Below are 16,913 nucleotides of genomic sequence, written 5' to 3' on the forward strand. Positions count from 1 at the left end.
ACATAAAAAACGAATCTTAATATGGAAAAACAGATCGAATCGCAAGATAAAACACTGAAAAAATAGCTTATCGAGTTTGAATTTGGTGAAACAGACTTCTGATTCGGACTCATGAAGTCGAAAAACATAAAATATGACTTTTCAAAAAGTTTGACTTTTTGGTGAAAGTCAATGGTTAACGCTGGTCAAAGTTAACGATCAGACCGGTTCGAGTTGACTTAGGCGGGTTAACTCGATTGGGTCAAACATACCCGGTTCAGACCGAGTTGGGCTGGTTCAGTCCACCTGGATCGTTTCTAGAAGGCTTCTAGAGCGTGGGAGAGCCCCACACACACGTGATGGCGGCGACGAGGTTCAATCGATCAACCGATTGCTCCACGATCATTCAATTAACATTACACCACCATTCAACTCAAAAAACAGCAAAAAACCACAACCATTTACCGAATTTAAGCGTTTGAAGGCTTACCCATGGCGGACGGTGAGAATGGGAACGGTGGACAACGAACCCGGTTGCGTTTTGGTTGAAAAAAGCTAGGGAACACAAATGGCGGCGGTGGTGAGGTAAACCGTCGATGGGTTTAACCGGAATCGAAGCAAACCGAGCAGCGATGGGGGTTTTCAATGAAGTTTTCAATCGTTCGCTCAAGGCGAACGACAGTCGATACGGTGTAGTAGACGGTTGAAATGGGTCGCGGGAGAATGCCGGTGACAGTTGGTGGCGATGAAGCACGACAACGGCGGTCGGAACGGAGTGGATTATGGTGGCTGACGTTTAGGTTAGGAAAAATTAGGGGAAATTTTAGGGGTTGGCTCACTGACGGATGGTTTTTGTTATGAGTTAACACCCAACAAAAATATAATAAAAGATATGTTTATTAATTAAAAACAAAATATGAGGCTCGTCGAGTGGCTATGGCATGGGCACCCATGACCCTTCAAGCTCTCTTAGTTTCCAATTCCCCATTTTTTTTCAATTGATCAGAAAAATAGGATAATTTAAAGTTATATCCTTGAATTTCCCTAATTTTTAAAACTAGCTTAAAAAGTTTCAAAATTTTGCACTTGAGTCCTTAAAATAAAATAATTTATTTAATAAATTTTAATTTAAAAATTGAGGGTGTGAAAGAAAAAGATCCCTTACAACTGTTTGTCGTGGGTTTTTATAATACCCAAATTACAAAAAATAAAAACAAAAAAACAAATCTTTTTTACAATTTTTTTTTTTTTGGTATGCATGTGATTTGATCTGGTGCGAGGCCACTGGAGGAGTCCGTGCGCTCTGTTGGAGGTCGTTTTCGCGTCTGAAGTCTGCCAGGGATGTCGGGCATTTGGCCAACCACAGCAGAGGGACTAGGGGAGGGGACCACGGCTGTTGATTCGGTGAGATGATGGGGCTGCTTGGGACCATTGGTCACGTGAAGTGGCTCGGGATATCGCCGCGTGAGCTTCGGGAAGTATTGAGTGGCGGCTGAGGTGTTACACAGCTAGAGTTTCCAATTTTGTTAACATTTTGGGCCATCTGGGCTTAGATTTGTGTATTTGGTTAGAACATGGGTGAATGGGCTTTGGGTGATGGATTTGTAAGGATTTAATGCTTTTTGTCAATGGTAATGTTGGACTTGATGGGTTGAATGTAATGGTCTTATTGGATGGACTTGTACATTAATACTTATTTTAACGCTTAGCACCCAAAATGACCTGTAAAGGCTTTGATGAAATTAGAACTCCTAGCACACAAAATGAGCAAGTGTAGTCATCGAGCCCAAATACAAGTGTCTGCAATTTCTTGGAGCCCTCGAAATGTTGTGGCTCGCACCATCAATGTCGTTTGAACCAATTTGGATTGTCTCGAAATTCATTCTCAACTATCCGGACAAAATTAGGATATTACAGTTACTATAAGGTGAAAATTTAAAACATGTCATACTAATAGTTCTTTTATTTATTTTTAAATATAAACAATCAAAATGAAACCAAAACATAACGTTAGACATGACTTTTAAAAAAATAATAATTAAATGACTAAAATAAAATAAAATAAAATTGATAGTTACAATAGTAAACATGTAGTTTATCCAAACAAAGACACGACATATGTCAACTCTCTCTTTTATTTCAGTGTATTTGGCATTATGCTAACAAATATTTACGACTCTGAAAACTCACCTACCAGAGGCCCCATGTGCCTTATCAGAATAAAATATAGAAGAACTTGCATTATTTTATGGACAACGCTCGTGTTCCCTTTTTCATGTAATACAAAACAATAACGGCTGAAATTGATAAACGCTCTTCTCAAATGGAAGAAACAACAATTCTTTGCTCATCTCTTTTCGTTATCTTCCTTCTCGTTTGTTTAAACCTGTTTTTTTTAATCAAATAAACACCCCAAAAATCTCCCTCCATCCCCACCTTCACTACCCATACTTGGCCACCTACACCTCCTGAAACATCAGTCCATCGTTTCTACCAATCTCTTTCTCAAATATACGATCCAATCTTCTCCTTTCACCTCGGTTCTCGGCATGTAGTGGTGGTTTCATCTTCCACCGCCGCAGAGGAATGCTTACCTAAGAACGATGTACTTTTGGCTAATCGTCCCAGGTTGATCATATGGAAGTATTTCGGCTACAACTATAGCACTTACATTCTAATCCTACGATGATCAGTGGCGCAACTTACGCCGTATCGGCGCCATTGAAATCTTCTCAACTAGGTGTCTCAATGCCTTTTCGAGCGTTTGAGAAGATGAGGTCCAGCGGTTGTTGTTGAAATTGTCGCGTGACTTGCAACCTGCTTTGCAAGAGCGAATCTCAACTCCATGCTTCGTGACTTGACGTTGAATAACATAATGAGGATGTTTGCAGGTAAGAGGTACTACGGAGATGAAGTGATGGATGAAGATGAAGCGAGCGAGTTCAAGGATCTTACAGACCAGATGCATAGCTATGATGGATCGACAAATCCTGCAGATTTCTTACCTGTGTTGAATTGGTTTGGAGGGTTTAAGAAGAAGGTGACAAAGCCTGCAAAAAAAAAAAAAAAATAGACGTATTGTTGCAAAAGTTGATAGATGTGCACCGATGCAAGAGGCTGAAAATGATGATGATAATAGTAATAATAATAATAAGGGTAAACTACGCCAATGGTCATTGATGTTTGGTAAGTTTTCGTTTTCACCACTAATGTTTCAAAAGTTACAAATAGGTCACTAACGTTGTTGTTTGTGACAAAATGGTCACTGGTCGTTAACAACCATTAAGAGACGTGACGAAAAATACAGTTGGACCGTTATCTACTGAGGTGGATCGTTGACCACAATTTTGACTGACTCTTCTTCTTCTTCAACATAGCCACCCTGCACAAACATATTTCACACATTGCATCAGATCAAGTTCATCCCCAAATGCAAAGATGATTGGTTTAAGAAAGAATTACTTACCGAAGACTGGATTCGGTTTCTTTCATCATCCCTTGAAGGTCGCTGATTTGAGGTAAGAGGTTTGGCAACACCACATCTTCTCATAACGGCACGACAATCGCCGGCGTTCGATACGATAAGATTTCCATTATGGATCAAAGCTGTCACACAACACGTGCCACTGGAGATATATTCCTTAAGAAACTCAGCATCTGTTTTCATATAACCTTTTTTAACAGCTTCCTTCACTTTGCTTATGTCCCTTCTTCTAACTTCATCTATGATGTTCTTTTCCAACTTTTGGGCTACAAACTCTGTAGGTTTAGCACCTCCATGACCGTCGAAAACGCCAAAAAAGCATGCAATCATCACATGAAACCATGAGTCTCAACAACTTAAAGTTCATTCAAAATCAAAATTAATAAAACCATCTTTTTCTGCTTGTCCAATAGTTCAATATCCTCTAATTTTAATGGAGCCTATAAGAATCCTCCATTCTTTTATGCTAATTTAAGCAGAAAATCACAAGGGATAAAAACCCATAAACCATAAAAGTACTTATTTTGAATCTCCTTGAAGTTCAACTGAAGCTAAGAATCTATCTTCTATAGCTTCTCTCCTCCCTCTTTTACAATAAATCGAATAACAATCTCCTTCTCTCTCTAGCTTTCTCTCCACTTCAGACGATGTTGCTAAAACCCTAAAAGACATCGTCACTACCGGGATATCTAGCCTCGCTGGCCTCTTCCTCTTAAAAATCATCGACATCGATGAAGACGATGATACTGAATTAGAAGATGATAACAACGACTCAGATGGCGGTTTTTGAAGCCTAATCCTAAAAGGGGAAGATGGAGAAGCAGGGGAAGACGATGAAGTTTTGAGGTGGGTCAAGGACAAGTTCAAAGCTTCGGGCGAAGGAGAGATGATGGAAGTTTTGGTACAGAAAAGAGACGACGACGGAGAAAACACCGATGAGTTACAGACGACAACTGAACACGACATCACGTTCTCTATACTTGCTTCTTAAGTTCAGTATTGCGGTAATAGAATTTTCTTGAGCAACAGGGTTTGAAGACGACATCAACTTACATAAGTGTGGTATTGCTCCAGCCTCTGCAATAAAAGCGTTGTTTTTCTTTCCTGTTTTAGCCAACAAGCGTATCTCACGTGAAGCAATAGCCTGGGATGTCTCCACTCAACAATGGGAATTAGGTCATGTGTGTGATAAGAGGAAAAGAAAAAAAGTGAAGAGAAACAAAGTGAAGAAAAGTGAAGAGAAAGAAGATGGGGAATGGGTTAAAGAAGAAAAAGAGCATGTCAAAGTGGTGGTCAAAGATCCACCTCAACAGATAACAGTCCAGCTGTATTTTTCGTCACATCTCTAAACGGCTGTTAACGGCCAGTGACCATTTTATCACAAACGATAACATTAGTGACCTATTTGTAACTTTTGAAACATTAGTGGTGAAAATGAAAACTTACCCAAACATTAGTGACCATTGGTGTAGTTTACCCTAATAATAATAATAATAGTACGATCGATCACCTTCTAAACTTGCAACAATCTGATCCTCGTTACTATACTGATGAAGTCATCAAAGGGCTCATTTTGGTTAGTTGAAACTTGAAACCTTATTCTATCTTCTAGTTCCATCGTTTCAATAATCTCCAAAAGCTGATATTGCCATGTCATTAACATGTATGGTTTTATACAGGTGCTAATATTTGAAGGAACTTCTACATCAGCAATAACCTTAGAATGGGAAATGTACAATTTGCTTAACCATCCAGAATGTTAGAAATTAGTGGTAATTAGTTTTTAGAGCTTGCTGTGTACTTGCTTGTATTCTAGTATAGCTAGTAATAGTTGGTTAGCTTAGGCGCCACAAAGCTGTTAGTTTGTTAGCAGGATTGTTAGCTTAACAGACTTGTTTTGTGTGATATAAAAACAGTGTATTAGCAAGTGAGTAACTCAATGAATTCAGTCTATTTTTCAATATATACATTTTTCAATATGGTATCATTCGCCAAACGGTCCTGACTTTGTTTTTTTCTTCCGCTGCATGGAGTTCATTGGATCTATCGTGATTGCTTCTGCCATCGTTGATGTTGTATCAGTATTACTCTTTTGCTGATCTGAATATAGATCTTCGTCGTTCTTCTTCTCAATTACTGATTTCCTCTTTCTCTATCAATGTCAATGGTTTGTTAGTTTGAACCTAACTACTCTAAATCATTGTTGTGGTTGTTCAGATGTTCTGTCATCGCTGTTATGTTAAGTCATATATGCCTGGTACTTCCATTGATGTACCATTATGAGGCCCTTCTACATCCTTGCTTGGTCTGGTCTCTGTTCGTCATAGCTAGCAATGTTTCGACTGAGCATTTACTGCTCATAAGCTGTTTGACAAAATGCCTAAATGAGCGTTTAGGTGTGCCAATGGATTATGCAGCAATGATGTGTTCTCGTTCAATCTCTTCTTTGACTTCACATATCTTTGATCTGAAAATCATCTTTTCGTTCTTCGGTGAGATCTATAATTTTGTTTCACGGTTCTCTACCGTGGGTTCAACACCAAAACATGGTCATAATCGCCGAAAATCCTATAGTTCTTATGGTTCCTCTGGGTGTGCGTGTTGCTCTACCAATTTGCATGGATCGTATTCACGTGGTGAGTTCGTCTCAAGCGCATATAGCGTCTGCTTCTATTTGCGGTCAATATGATTGATCACAGTGGACCACATGGAGCAGGATCACATCTTGAAAGCTAATGGTATGGTAAATTTTTAAGAGTTTTTTGAATAGTTTGTTTACATTTAGAGTTTGCCGGGAGTTCAATTTATTGTTGTCGTTGGAAACAAATTTTGTTCGTACTAGTTTCTTGTGGATGTGTTGCACACTATTGCATTGCTGGTTATTTTTTATTGTGCATCATCATGTTTTGTTGCTTCTATCTCAAAGTGTCATAGGACTTGAAGCTTCACAGCCAAGTGTCCATAAAAAAATATGTCAAGAAACCTTGTATAAGAGGATGAAGAAGAAAGAAATGAAGGTTAATAAGAAGAACGAAAGGAAACATCGACACTTTCGATTCAAGTCGAACAGAAGGAAGCATCGACACTTTCGATTCAAGTCAAACGGAAGGAGGTGTCTCACTTTCGATTCAAGTGTTCATCTTTTCATCAAGAAGGTTGAGAAAGTAGGGAGAATGTTAGAAATTAGTGGTAATTAGTGTAACACCTTCAACCCATACCCGACCCGGATACGAGTCCAGGATGTCACATTCACTAAACAAAACAATACTCTTAAAAAAAACCGATAAAACATTTGAACGCATATTATTAAAATGCAATAATATACATATGTTAATACAAGTTTATCAAAATACTCAGAGCATACACAACTCGACCCTTTGAATACATGCCAACATTTATTTACGTAACAAAAGGACCTACTGATTAAGTTGCCTCTGATATGATAGTTGTAGGAGTAATGTTGCTCGGCTGCTTAACATGTCTCGTCTACTTTCTCGGATCCTACGTGTGAAACATTCACACGCTAAGTCATCGACGTAGTGAGACAATATAATAATAATAATAAGGAAATATCATGAGAATACCAAAATTGAAATGAAATGCAATAACATATGCATTTAATGTGTATCATGTCCATAACCATGTTTCCTACACATAGACTCTTCACATTAACACTCATAATTTCATATTAATCAGTTCACTAGCCCATGATACCATACTGAGAACCTAAGATATGTGGGTACTGTGAGGTTGTGCACTATGCTGTCACCACAGCTCGTATAAATGCACCGAAGTGCCACGTAGAATTACACCGAAGTGCCGCGTAGAATTGCACCGTAGTGCCATATAAGATTGTCCCTAAGGACCACATAGATAATTCCTTAAGAATCATATACATATCCCCAAGGATCAAGTTTGTGTCTTAAAGACCTCACACATGTTCCAAAGAATACATCTATATCCCAAAGGACCGCGTAGACCCTTTACTCTTAGCATGCCAACTATACCTATAGTTCTCATCTACATAACATGGGTTTTTCAAAAATTACATAATATATCGCATATACATATCATTTCCTTACCTTCATCACATGGCTCATATAACTTTGTATACATATTCATTTAAAACATGTTACTCAATGCACATAGTATGAATTCATATCATTCTTCACAATATGAAATGAATCATGCATCAATGTATTGAATCTAGACTTCTCACAAGTCTAGAACTGAATATACCACTATATTCATGCTATGCATATGCACTCACCTATATTTCTTTGCCTTTCCCTCGATCGATCTTACTGTGTAATTGTTCTGGAACCTATTTAGGCTTTGTATCTACATAGTAATTCATTTTACTTATCAGTATACTAATTAATATATTCTAAACTATCATTTCTTGGGTTAAAACAAAATCCATTTTCATCTTTTAATAGATGTATGCATCGATGCACTACACCATGTATCGATGCATCCCTTAACGGGTGCATCGATGCACTATCTATGCATCGGTGCATAAATCCCATTCGATGTTTGTATTTAATGGAGTGCATCGATGCACTACTTGTGCATCGATACACTAATGACATTCGATGTTTTTATTTTAAAGGAGTGCATCGATGCACTTCATGTGCATCAATACACCTTGAACGATTTATGGGACTTATCCTTGATGCATCGGTGCACATTGAATGTGCATCGATGCACATATCCCGGAAATGTCATTTTTAGCACGAAAATCTCTTCATAATCCTCTCAACACTTTATAATTCACCTCATTTTACATCCTTAACTCTTATACACTTAAACTAATTAATACCCATTTAATACCTCTTAAACTTAAAAATTTAATCTTTCATATAGAATTCAAGAATCTCACTCAATTTCCAACATGTTCTAATTTTAATTTAACATTTCCTATTCCTTAATTAGCTTGATAACAAGTCAAATCCCACTTCTAATTCTTATTATGAACTCTATTCTAAGATTTTACTTTTTTACTTCCTTTCTTTAATCTTTCCTAACTTCATCATCTTTTGATTTTAAGATAACCTAAGCTTTCCTTAAGCTTAGTTATCATCTAATGATCAATAATCAACCTTAAATTCTTTAAGAATTTGATTAACAAGAAAACTCACCTTTAACTTTGTCTTCACGGTGAAGAAGAATAAAGAAGAAGAAGAGAAATATGGAAACTTTGGTCTTTCTCACTAGCTTCCACGTGGGTATAAATATCATCACTAAGATTTAATTATTTTCCTTGTCAAAAGAATCATTTGCCCTTTTAATTCCACCTTCTTTGCTAATTGATCCTACACCAAACATTTCAATCAATTCTTTGAACTTTTCAATTTATCCATTGGTCACTGAATTTTTAAATCTCACAATTTAATCACTAACCCGGTATGGAGGATGTTACAAATCTCCCTCCCTTAAGAAAATTCGTCCTTGAATTTTTATTATACGAACATATGAGGATATTGAAGTCGCATATCTTCTTCACGTTCCCAAGTGGCTTCTTCTATCTTGTGATTTCTCCAAAGAACTTTGACCAACAGAACCGTTTTATTTCTCAATTGCTTAACTTCGTGTGCTAATATTTGTATTGGTTCCTCTTCATAGGTCAAATCAGGTTGAACTTCCACTTGTTCTGGTGCAACAATGTGAGAAGGATCGGACATATATCTTCTTAACATGGACACATGGAAAACATTATGGATTTTCTCCATTTCGGGTGGCAAAGATAACTGATATGCCATTGGTCTTATTCATTTAACAATTTCTTATGGCCTAATAAATCTAGGACTTAGCTTTCCTTTCCGACCAAATCGTAATACTTTTTTCCATGGAGATACCTTCAGAAACACTTTATCCCCAACTTCAAATTTAATCTCCTTTCTTTTAAGGTAAGAATAGGACTTTTGACAATCAAATACCACCTTTAGGTTATGTTGAATTTCCCGAACTTTCTCTTTCATATATTGAATCAAATCTGAACCAAGTACATTTCGATCTTTGAGCTCATGCCAGTTTAATGGCGTACGACACTTCCTTATATATAACGCCTCATAGGGTGCCATTTTAATACTGGACTGATAACTATTATTGTAAGCGAACTCCTCCAGTGGTAAGTATTTCTCCCACGACCCTTTACACTCAATGACACATGCTCACAACATATCTTCCAATATTTGAATTGTTCTTTCTGATTGTTCGTCTGTCTGAGGGTAAAAGGCAGTACTAAATTTTAAGCGAGTCCCCAATGCTCCATGCAAAGATTTCCAGAATCTCGAGGTGAATTGAGGATCTCAATCAGAAATTATAGAAACATGCACTCCATACAATCTAATAATTTCTCTAATATACAATTCCGAATACTTTTCCATAGAGAAATCTATTCTGATAGGAAGAAAATGTGTTGACCTGGTCAATCGATCAACAATTACCCAGATCAAATCTCTTTTGTTTGGAGTCAGGGATAACCCCAAAACAAAATCCATCGTTACATTTCCTTACTTCTATTGTGGAATGGAAAGTGTTTGCAATAATCCAGACAGAACTTGATGTTCGGCTTTGACTTGCTGACATGTTAAGCACTTGGACACAAATTTAGTAATGCTTCGTTTCATCCCTGGCCACCAATACCGATCTTTTAAATCCATATACATCTTGGTTCAACCCGGGTGCATCGTCAATGGAATGCAATGAGCCTCTGTCAATAAATTTTTCTCCAACTCTTCGTCATCTGGTATCACAATTCTTTCTTTATAGTACAATTTCCCATTAGACTTCACCTCAAAATCCTTAATTTCTTTATTCTTTACTTGCTCTATTCTTTTCAATCATATTTCATCTTGGCTTTGCAATTCGCCTATTAGGTCTAACCATGCTGGTTTATGTTTTAACTCTGCACATAGACCACCGTCTCCAGTCAAAGATAACCTTGCATCCATAGCTCGTAAAACTACAAACGTCTTTCTACTCAAAGCATCTACTACCACGTTAGCCTTTCCGGGATGATAGTCAATTATTATATCATAATCTCTCAAAAACTCAACACATCTCCTTTGTCTCAAATTAAGCTCATTTTGAGTCATCAGGTATTTCAAGCTCTTATGATCCGTATACAAATAACATCATTCTCCATACAGATAATGACGCCAAATCTTGAGGGGGAACACCACTATAGTCATTTCTAAATCATGGGTGGGGTAATTCTTTTCATGTGGTTTCAACTGTCTCGATGCATACGTTACCACCTTCCCTTCTTGCATTAATACGCACCCCAAACCATTATGGGAAGTGTCACTGTATACAACAAAATGCTTACCAGATTCTGGTTGAACCAATATAGGAGTTTCTGTCAGAATTCTCTTTAAAGCTTCAAAACTTTCTTGACATTTAGAAGCCCAAACAAACGGTACATTCTTTCTCATCAGCTTCATTAAAGGCAGCACTATCATCGAAAATTTTTTAACGAATCTTCGATAATAACCGGCAAGTCCAAGGAAACTTCGAACTTCAGATATATTCTTTGGAACTTCCCAGTTCATTATAGCTTTTACCGTTTGAGGGTCCACCCGAATCCCATCTGCAGAGATCACAGGCCCCAAGAAAATTTCTTCATTTAACCAAAATTCACATTTGGACAATTTGGCATAAAGCTTCTTATCTCTGAGAATTTGCAAAACTATTCGCAAATGTGTGCTATGCTCTTCAATGGACTTTGAGTAAACCAGTATGTCATCAATAAAGACAACAACAAACTGGGCTAAAAATCCTGTTCATGAGATCCATGAAAGCAGCAGGTGCATTCGTTACTCCGAATGGCATTAGAATGAATTCATAGTAACCGTATCTCGTTCTGAAAGCCGTCTTCGGAATGTCTTTCTCCTGAATCTTCAATTGGTGATAACTCGAAAGTTGATCGATCTTCGAAAAATACCGAAGCTCCTTTTATCTGATCAAACAAGTCATCAATGCACAGGAGGGGATACTTATTCTTGATGGTCACCTTATTAAGCTGTCGATAATCAATGCAGAGATGCATTGATCCATCATTCTTCTTAAAAAATAACACCGGAGCTCCCCAAGGCGACACACTTGGTCGAATAAATCCATTCTCTAACAACTCTTGCAATTGATTATTTAACTCTTACAATTCTTTCGGAGCCATCCGATAATGTGCCATTGCAATCGGAGCTGTTCCCGACATTACTTCAATTTAAAATTCTACCTTTATATCTGGAGGTAATCCTGGCAAATCAGCGGGAAAAACATCAGGGAATTCCCGAACTATTGGAATCTCATCCAATCCTTTTTCTTTAGCTCTTGTATATATCACATTTGTAAGAAAACCTTAACATCCTTGTAACAATAGCTTCTTAGCATACATTAATGATATTACATTTGCTAGAGGATTAAACCTTTCACTGATCACACTTATTTATGTTTCTCCTGGACTCTTCAGGGTTAACTTTTTCGATCTGCAATTAACATCCCCATAGTAACGGAACAACCAATCCATTCCCAGAATCACTTCAAACTCATCAAAGGGTAATTCCATTAGATTAGAAGGTAATTTAATTCCCTGAATCTTTATGGGACACCCCTTACAGACTTTGTTCACCTGAATAGCCTAAAGGATTAGTTACTATAATCTCATTACTCGTAGCTTCTAAGGGAATCCTCAATTCCTTTACTAACTTACTTGTAATGTAAGAATAATTAGAACCATGATCAATCAATACCAATACTAATTTATCATACAGCTGAAAAGTACCTGCTATAATATCAGGGTCATCACGGTCTTCACTTGTCTTTAAATTGTACACCCGTTCAGTTGACCGAACTTCAGGTTGAGTAGAGGATTCAGACTGGTTCCTTCCTCTGCCTCTTCCTTGTCCTCTCTGTGATGCAGAACCAACTCTATCAGATGGTTCAGGCTCTCCAATCATCAACGAACAATCCCATATAAAATGTCTAGCATCTCCGCATCGAAAAAAAGCTCCGGAAGCCATCCGACACGCCCCAAAATGGTTCTTCCCACAATGTTGACACTGTTTTGTTTGAACCTGATTGGATCTCACAACACCATATCCCACCGATTGTGTTTGTCTATGCCTTGCCTGACTTGCTCCTCTAGCAGAGGATGCAACTAATTCTGATATAACTTGTGATCGAAATCCTGAGTCTCTTCCTCTTTTTGGTGGTACTAAGCTAGAAGAAACACCTGTCCTCTTTGATGTCTGAACTCTTGAGTCCCTAAATCTCTCATTCTAAGCCCTTTCAAGAGCCTTTGCACGATTGATCACCTCTTGGAACGAGGACAAATTCAATACTATGAGCATCTATTTCAATCTAGGGCGTAAGCCCTCCACAAACCATTCACAAGCCTGTTTTTCAATAGGTACAAGCTCAGATGCAAACACTCAGCGTGTTGAACTCACATTCATACTCATATACAGAGCGGTTCATCTGTTTCAAGTTCATAAACTCCTGCTTCATCTGCCGAATAAAATTATCTCCGATGTACTTGTTTTTAAATTCATCCAAGAACAAAGACCAAGTCAAATGGTCACTGGACATCCTCATGGTGACGTTCGTCCAACATATTCTCTCCTGACCCCTCAGCAATGAGATAGCTCCATCTAACTTCTCCACTTCAGAGCAGTGGAGACCATCCAACATGATTTTCAAATCATTTAACCAAAGATCCGCCACAACCGGACCTTCTCAGATTTTCCCTTAAATTCGGGAGGTCCCAAACTTCTCAACTCTTTTGCTACATTCATTCTTTGAATTGGTGGGGCAGGAGGTTTTAAGACGCGTCAGAATAGCGTCCAATGTCCTGAAGAAAGTATCTTGATCTTGTACAGGCACTCCCTGAGATGCCTGTCATTCACCTTGCCTGGCCAGGGAAGGTGAATTACTGCTTTCAGCAGGCCTATCTTCTCCCACTTCACTTCGGGAGCTATTATGTCCGGACATCTAATAAAATAAACACATTGTTCTATTAGCAAAACAACATACTCATACTATACCAGATCAGAAGTTCTCACTCTATGTTGGCATGTATTCCATTTAAGACTCTATAGACACTGGTTTATGCCTAAAATCGGCTAAACCATAGCTCTGATATTATTAAATGTAATACTCTCAACCCATACTCGACCCGGATACGAGTCAAGGATGTCATATTGACTAAACAAAACGATACTCTTAAAAAAACGATAAAACATTTAAACTTATATTATTAAAATACAATAATATACATATGTTACTACAAGTTTATCAAAATACTCAGAGGATACACGACTCGACCCTTTGATTACATGCCAACATTTATTTACGTAACAAAAGAACCTACTGATTAAGTTACCTCTGATCTGATAGTTGCAGGAGTAGTTTTGCCCAACTGCTTAACCTGACTCGTATACTTTCTCGGATCTTACATGTGAAACACTCACACGCTAAGTCATCGACTTAGTGAGGCAATATAATAATAATAAGGAAATATCATAAGAATGCCAAAAATGAAATGAAATGCAATAACATATGCATTTAATCTCTATAATGTCCATAACCATGTTTCGTACACATAGACTCATCACATTAACACTCATAATTTCATATTAATCAGTTCACTAGCCCATGATACCATATTGAGAACCTAAGGTATGTGAGTACTGTAAGGTTGTGCACTATGCTGTCACCACAGCTCGTATAAATACACCGAAGTGCCATGTAGAATTGCACCGAAGTGCCACGTAGAATTGCACCGAAGTGCTGCGTAGAATTGCACCCACGTAGACAATTCCTTAAGAATCATATACATATGCCAAGGATCAAGTATGTGTCTTAAAGACCTCACACATGTTCCAAAGAATACATATATATCCCAAACGACCGCGTAGACCCTCTACTCTTGGCATGTAAACTATACATATAGTTCTCATCTACATAACATGGGCTTTTCCCAAATTAAATAATATATCTCATAGACATATCATTTCCTTACCTTCATCACATGGCTCATATAACTTTGTATACATATTCATTTAAAACATGTTACTCAATGCACATAGTATGAATTCATATCATGCTTCACAATATGAAATGAATCATGCATTAATGTATTGAATCTAGACTTCTCACAAGTCTAGAACTGGATATACCACTATATTCATGCTATGCATATGCACTCACCTATATTTCTTTGCCTTTCCCTCGATCATCTTATTGTGCAATTGTTTTGGAACCTGTTTAGGCTCTGTATCTACATAGTAATTCATTGATACTTATCAGTATACTAATTAATATATTCTAAACTATCATTTCTTGGGTTAAAAGAAAAGCCATTTTCATCTTTTAATAGAGGTATGCATCGATGCACTACACCATGTATCGATGCATCCCTTCAAGGTGCATCGATGCACTATCTATGCATCGGTGCATAAATCACATTCGATGTTTGTATCTAATGGGGTGCATCGATGCACTACTTGTGCATCGATACACTAATGACATTCGATGTTTTTATTTTAAAGGAGTGCATCGATGCACTTCATGTGCATCGATACACCTTGAACGATTTTTGAGATTTATCCTTGATGCATCGGTGCACATTGAATATGCATCGATGCACATAGCCCAGAAATGTCATTTTAGCACGAAAATCTCTTCATAATCCTCTCAACACTTTATAATTCACCTTCTTTTACATCCTTAACTCTTATACACTTACTTAAACTAATTAATACCCATTTAATACCTCTTAAACTTAAAAATTCAATCTTCCATATAGAATTCAAGAATCTCACTCAATTTTCAACATGTTCTAATTTTAATTCTAACATTTCATATTCCTTAATTAGCTTGATAACAAGTCAAATCCCACTTCTAATTCTTATTATGAACTCTATTCCAAGATTTCACTTTTCTACTTCCTTTCTTAATCCTTCTTAACTCCATCATCTTTTGATTTTAAGATAACCTAAGTTTTTCTTAAGCTTAGTTATCATCTAATGATCAATAAGCAACCTTAAATTCATCAAGAATTTGATTAACAAGAAAACTCACCTTTAACTTTGTCTCACGGTGAAGAAGAAGAAAGAAGAAGAAGAAATCTGGAAACTTTAGTCTTTCTCACTAGCTTCCACGTGGGTATAAATATATCACTAAGATTTAATTATTTTCCTTGTCAAAAGACTCATTTGCCCCTTTAATTCCACCTTCTTTGCTAATTGATCCTACACCAAACATTTTAATCAATTCTTTGAACTTTTTAATTTATCCAATTTGGTCACTGAATTTTTAAATCTTACAATTTAATCACTAACCCGGTATGGAGGAGGTTATAATTAGTTTTTAGAGCTTGTGTGTACTTGCTTGTACTCTAGTAGAACTAGTAATCGTTGGTTAGCTTTGGCGCTGTTAGTTTGTTAGCAGGATTGTTAGCTTAATAGACTTGTTTTATAAGCTATAAAAACATTGTATTAGCAAGTGTGTTAATCAATGAATTCAATCTATTTTTAGTATATACATTTTTCAAAACATAAGTATTAAGGAGGGCTAAAGCTAAAATAGACAGTGAAATAGGGGAAGAAAATCTTATCAATGAATCAGATCTCCCAAAGCAGAAATATCTTCAAAGTGTTGTACTTGAGACACTTAGATTATACCCCATAGTCCACTTCTGATCCACACGTGTCATCTAGTGATTGTACTGTTGGTGGATACGATGTTCCAAATGGCATGATCATGTTGGTGAATGCATGGTCCATTCATAGGGACCCAAAATCATGGGAGGATCCAACAAGTTTCAAGCTAGAGAAATTCGAAAATGATGAGAAATTAGGGGGAGATGGTGATTTAGGGACTCATAAGCTAATGCCATTTGGGTTAGGAATAAGGGCATGTCCAGAAGCAGGGCAAGCTCAACGAGTGATGGGGTTACCATAGGACCATTGATTCAATGCTTTGAGTGGGAAAAGATTGATGGTGAGGCAATTGATATGGTTGAAGGAAAATGAGTCGCCATGCCTAAAGCTCATCCGTTGAAGGCTTTGTGCAAAGCTCGTCCCATTGTGGATAGAACTTTTTATTGATTGTATATTGTTATAACAAAGAATATGGAATAATAATCTATGAAACTCTTGTTGGGTTGTTAGTGGGACAAATTTATCGATATTTGTGTTACTTCTAAATCTGTCACTAATTGTAAATATATTTAAACCTGCTATTAATGCACCTTAGTCAAAAACAAACTCATGCCCAACAACCCAAGATAGATTGAAGATGTGAGACACTATATCTAAGCTCAAAGGTTGGACATTTTGGGACACGTCAGCGAGAACATTGGCTAGCGTAATAGAGGTGAATAACACACTTTTTAAGTATCCATGTCCTTGTGATAAATGTTCCAAAATCAACTTCCAGTACTTGT

General features: G+C 37.2%; 1 protein-coding gene and 2 pseudogenes across 1 annotated transcript; 2 read left to right on the forward strand and 1 right to left on the reverse strand.

Moving 5' to 3' along the window:
* Positions 1 to 2,302: 2,302 nt before the first annotated feature.
* Positions 2,303 to 3,052, forward strand: LOC120171053 (annotated as a pseudogene).
* Positions 3,053 to 3,298: 246 nt separating this feature from the next.
* Positions 3,299 to 4,429, reverse strand: LOC120171054 (probable protein phosphatase 2C 25). The gene is made up of 3 exons (XM_039178859.1): positions 3,985 to 4,429; positions 3,446 to 3,786; positions 3,299 to 3,361 (listed from the first exon to the last, which is right to left on the reverse strand). Exons 1-3 carry the CDS (start codon positions 4,427 to 4,429, stop codon positions 3,299 to 3,301), a joined length of 849 nt encoding a protein of 282 aa, XP_039034790.1.
* A 520-nt stretch (positions 4,430 to 4,949) lies between these two features.
* On the forward strand, positions 4,950 to 16,575 carry LOC120171055 (annotated as a pseudogene).
* The last annotated feature ends 338 nt before the right edge of the window (positions 16,576 to 16,913 follow it).

The sequence above is a fragment of the Hibiscus syriacus genome, unplaced genomic scaffold (assembly GCF_006381635.1).
Source record: "Hibiscus syriacus cultivar Baekdansim isolate YM2019G1 unplaced genomic scaffold, ASM638163v2 tig00111810_pilon, whole genome shotgun sequence".
NCBI classification, from domain to species: Eukaryota; Viridiplantae; Streptophyta; class Magnoliopsida; order Malvales; family Malvaceae; genus Hibiscus; species Hibiscus syriacus.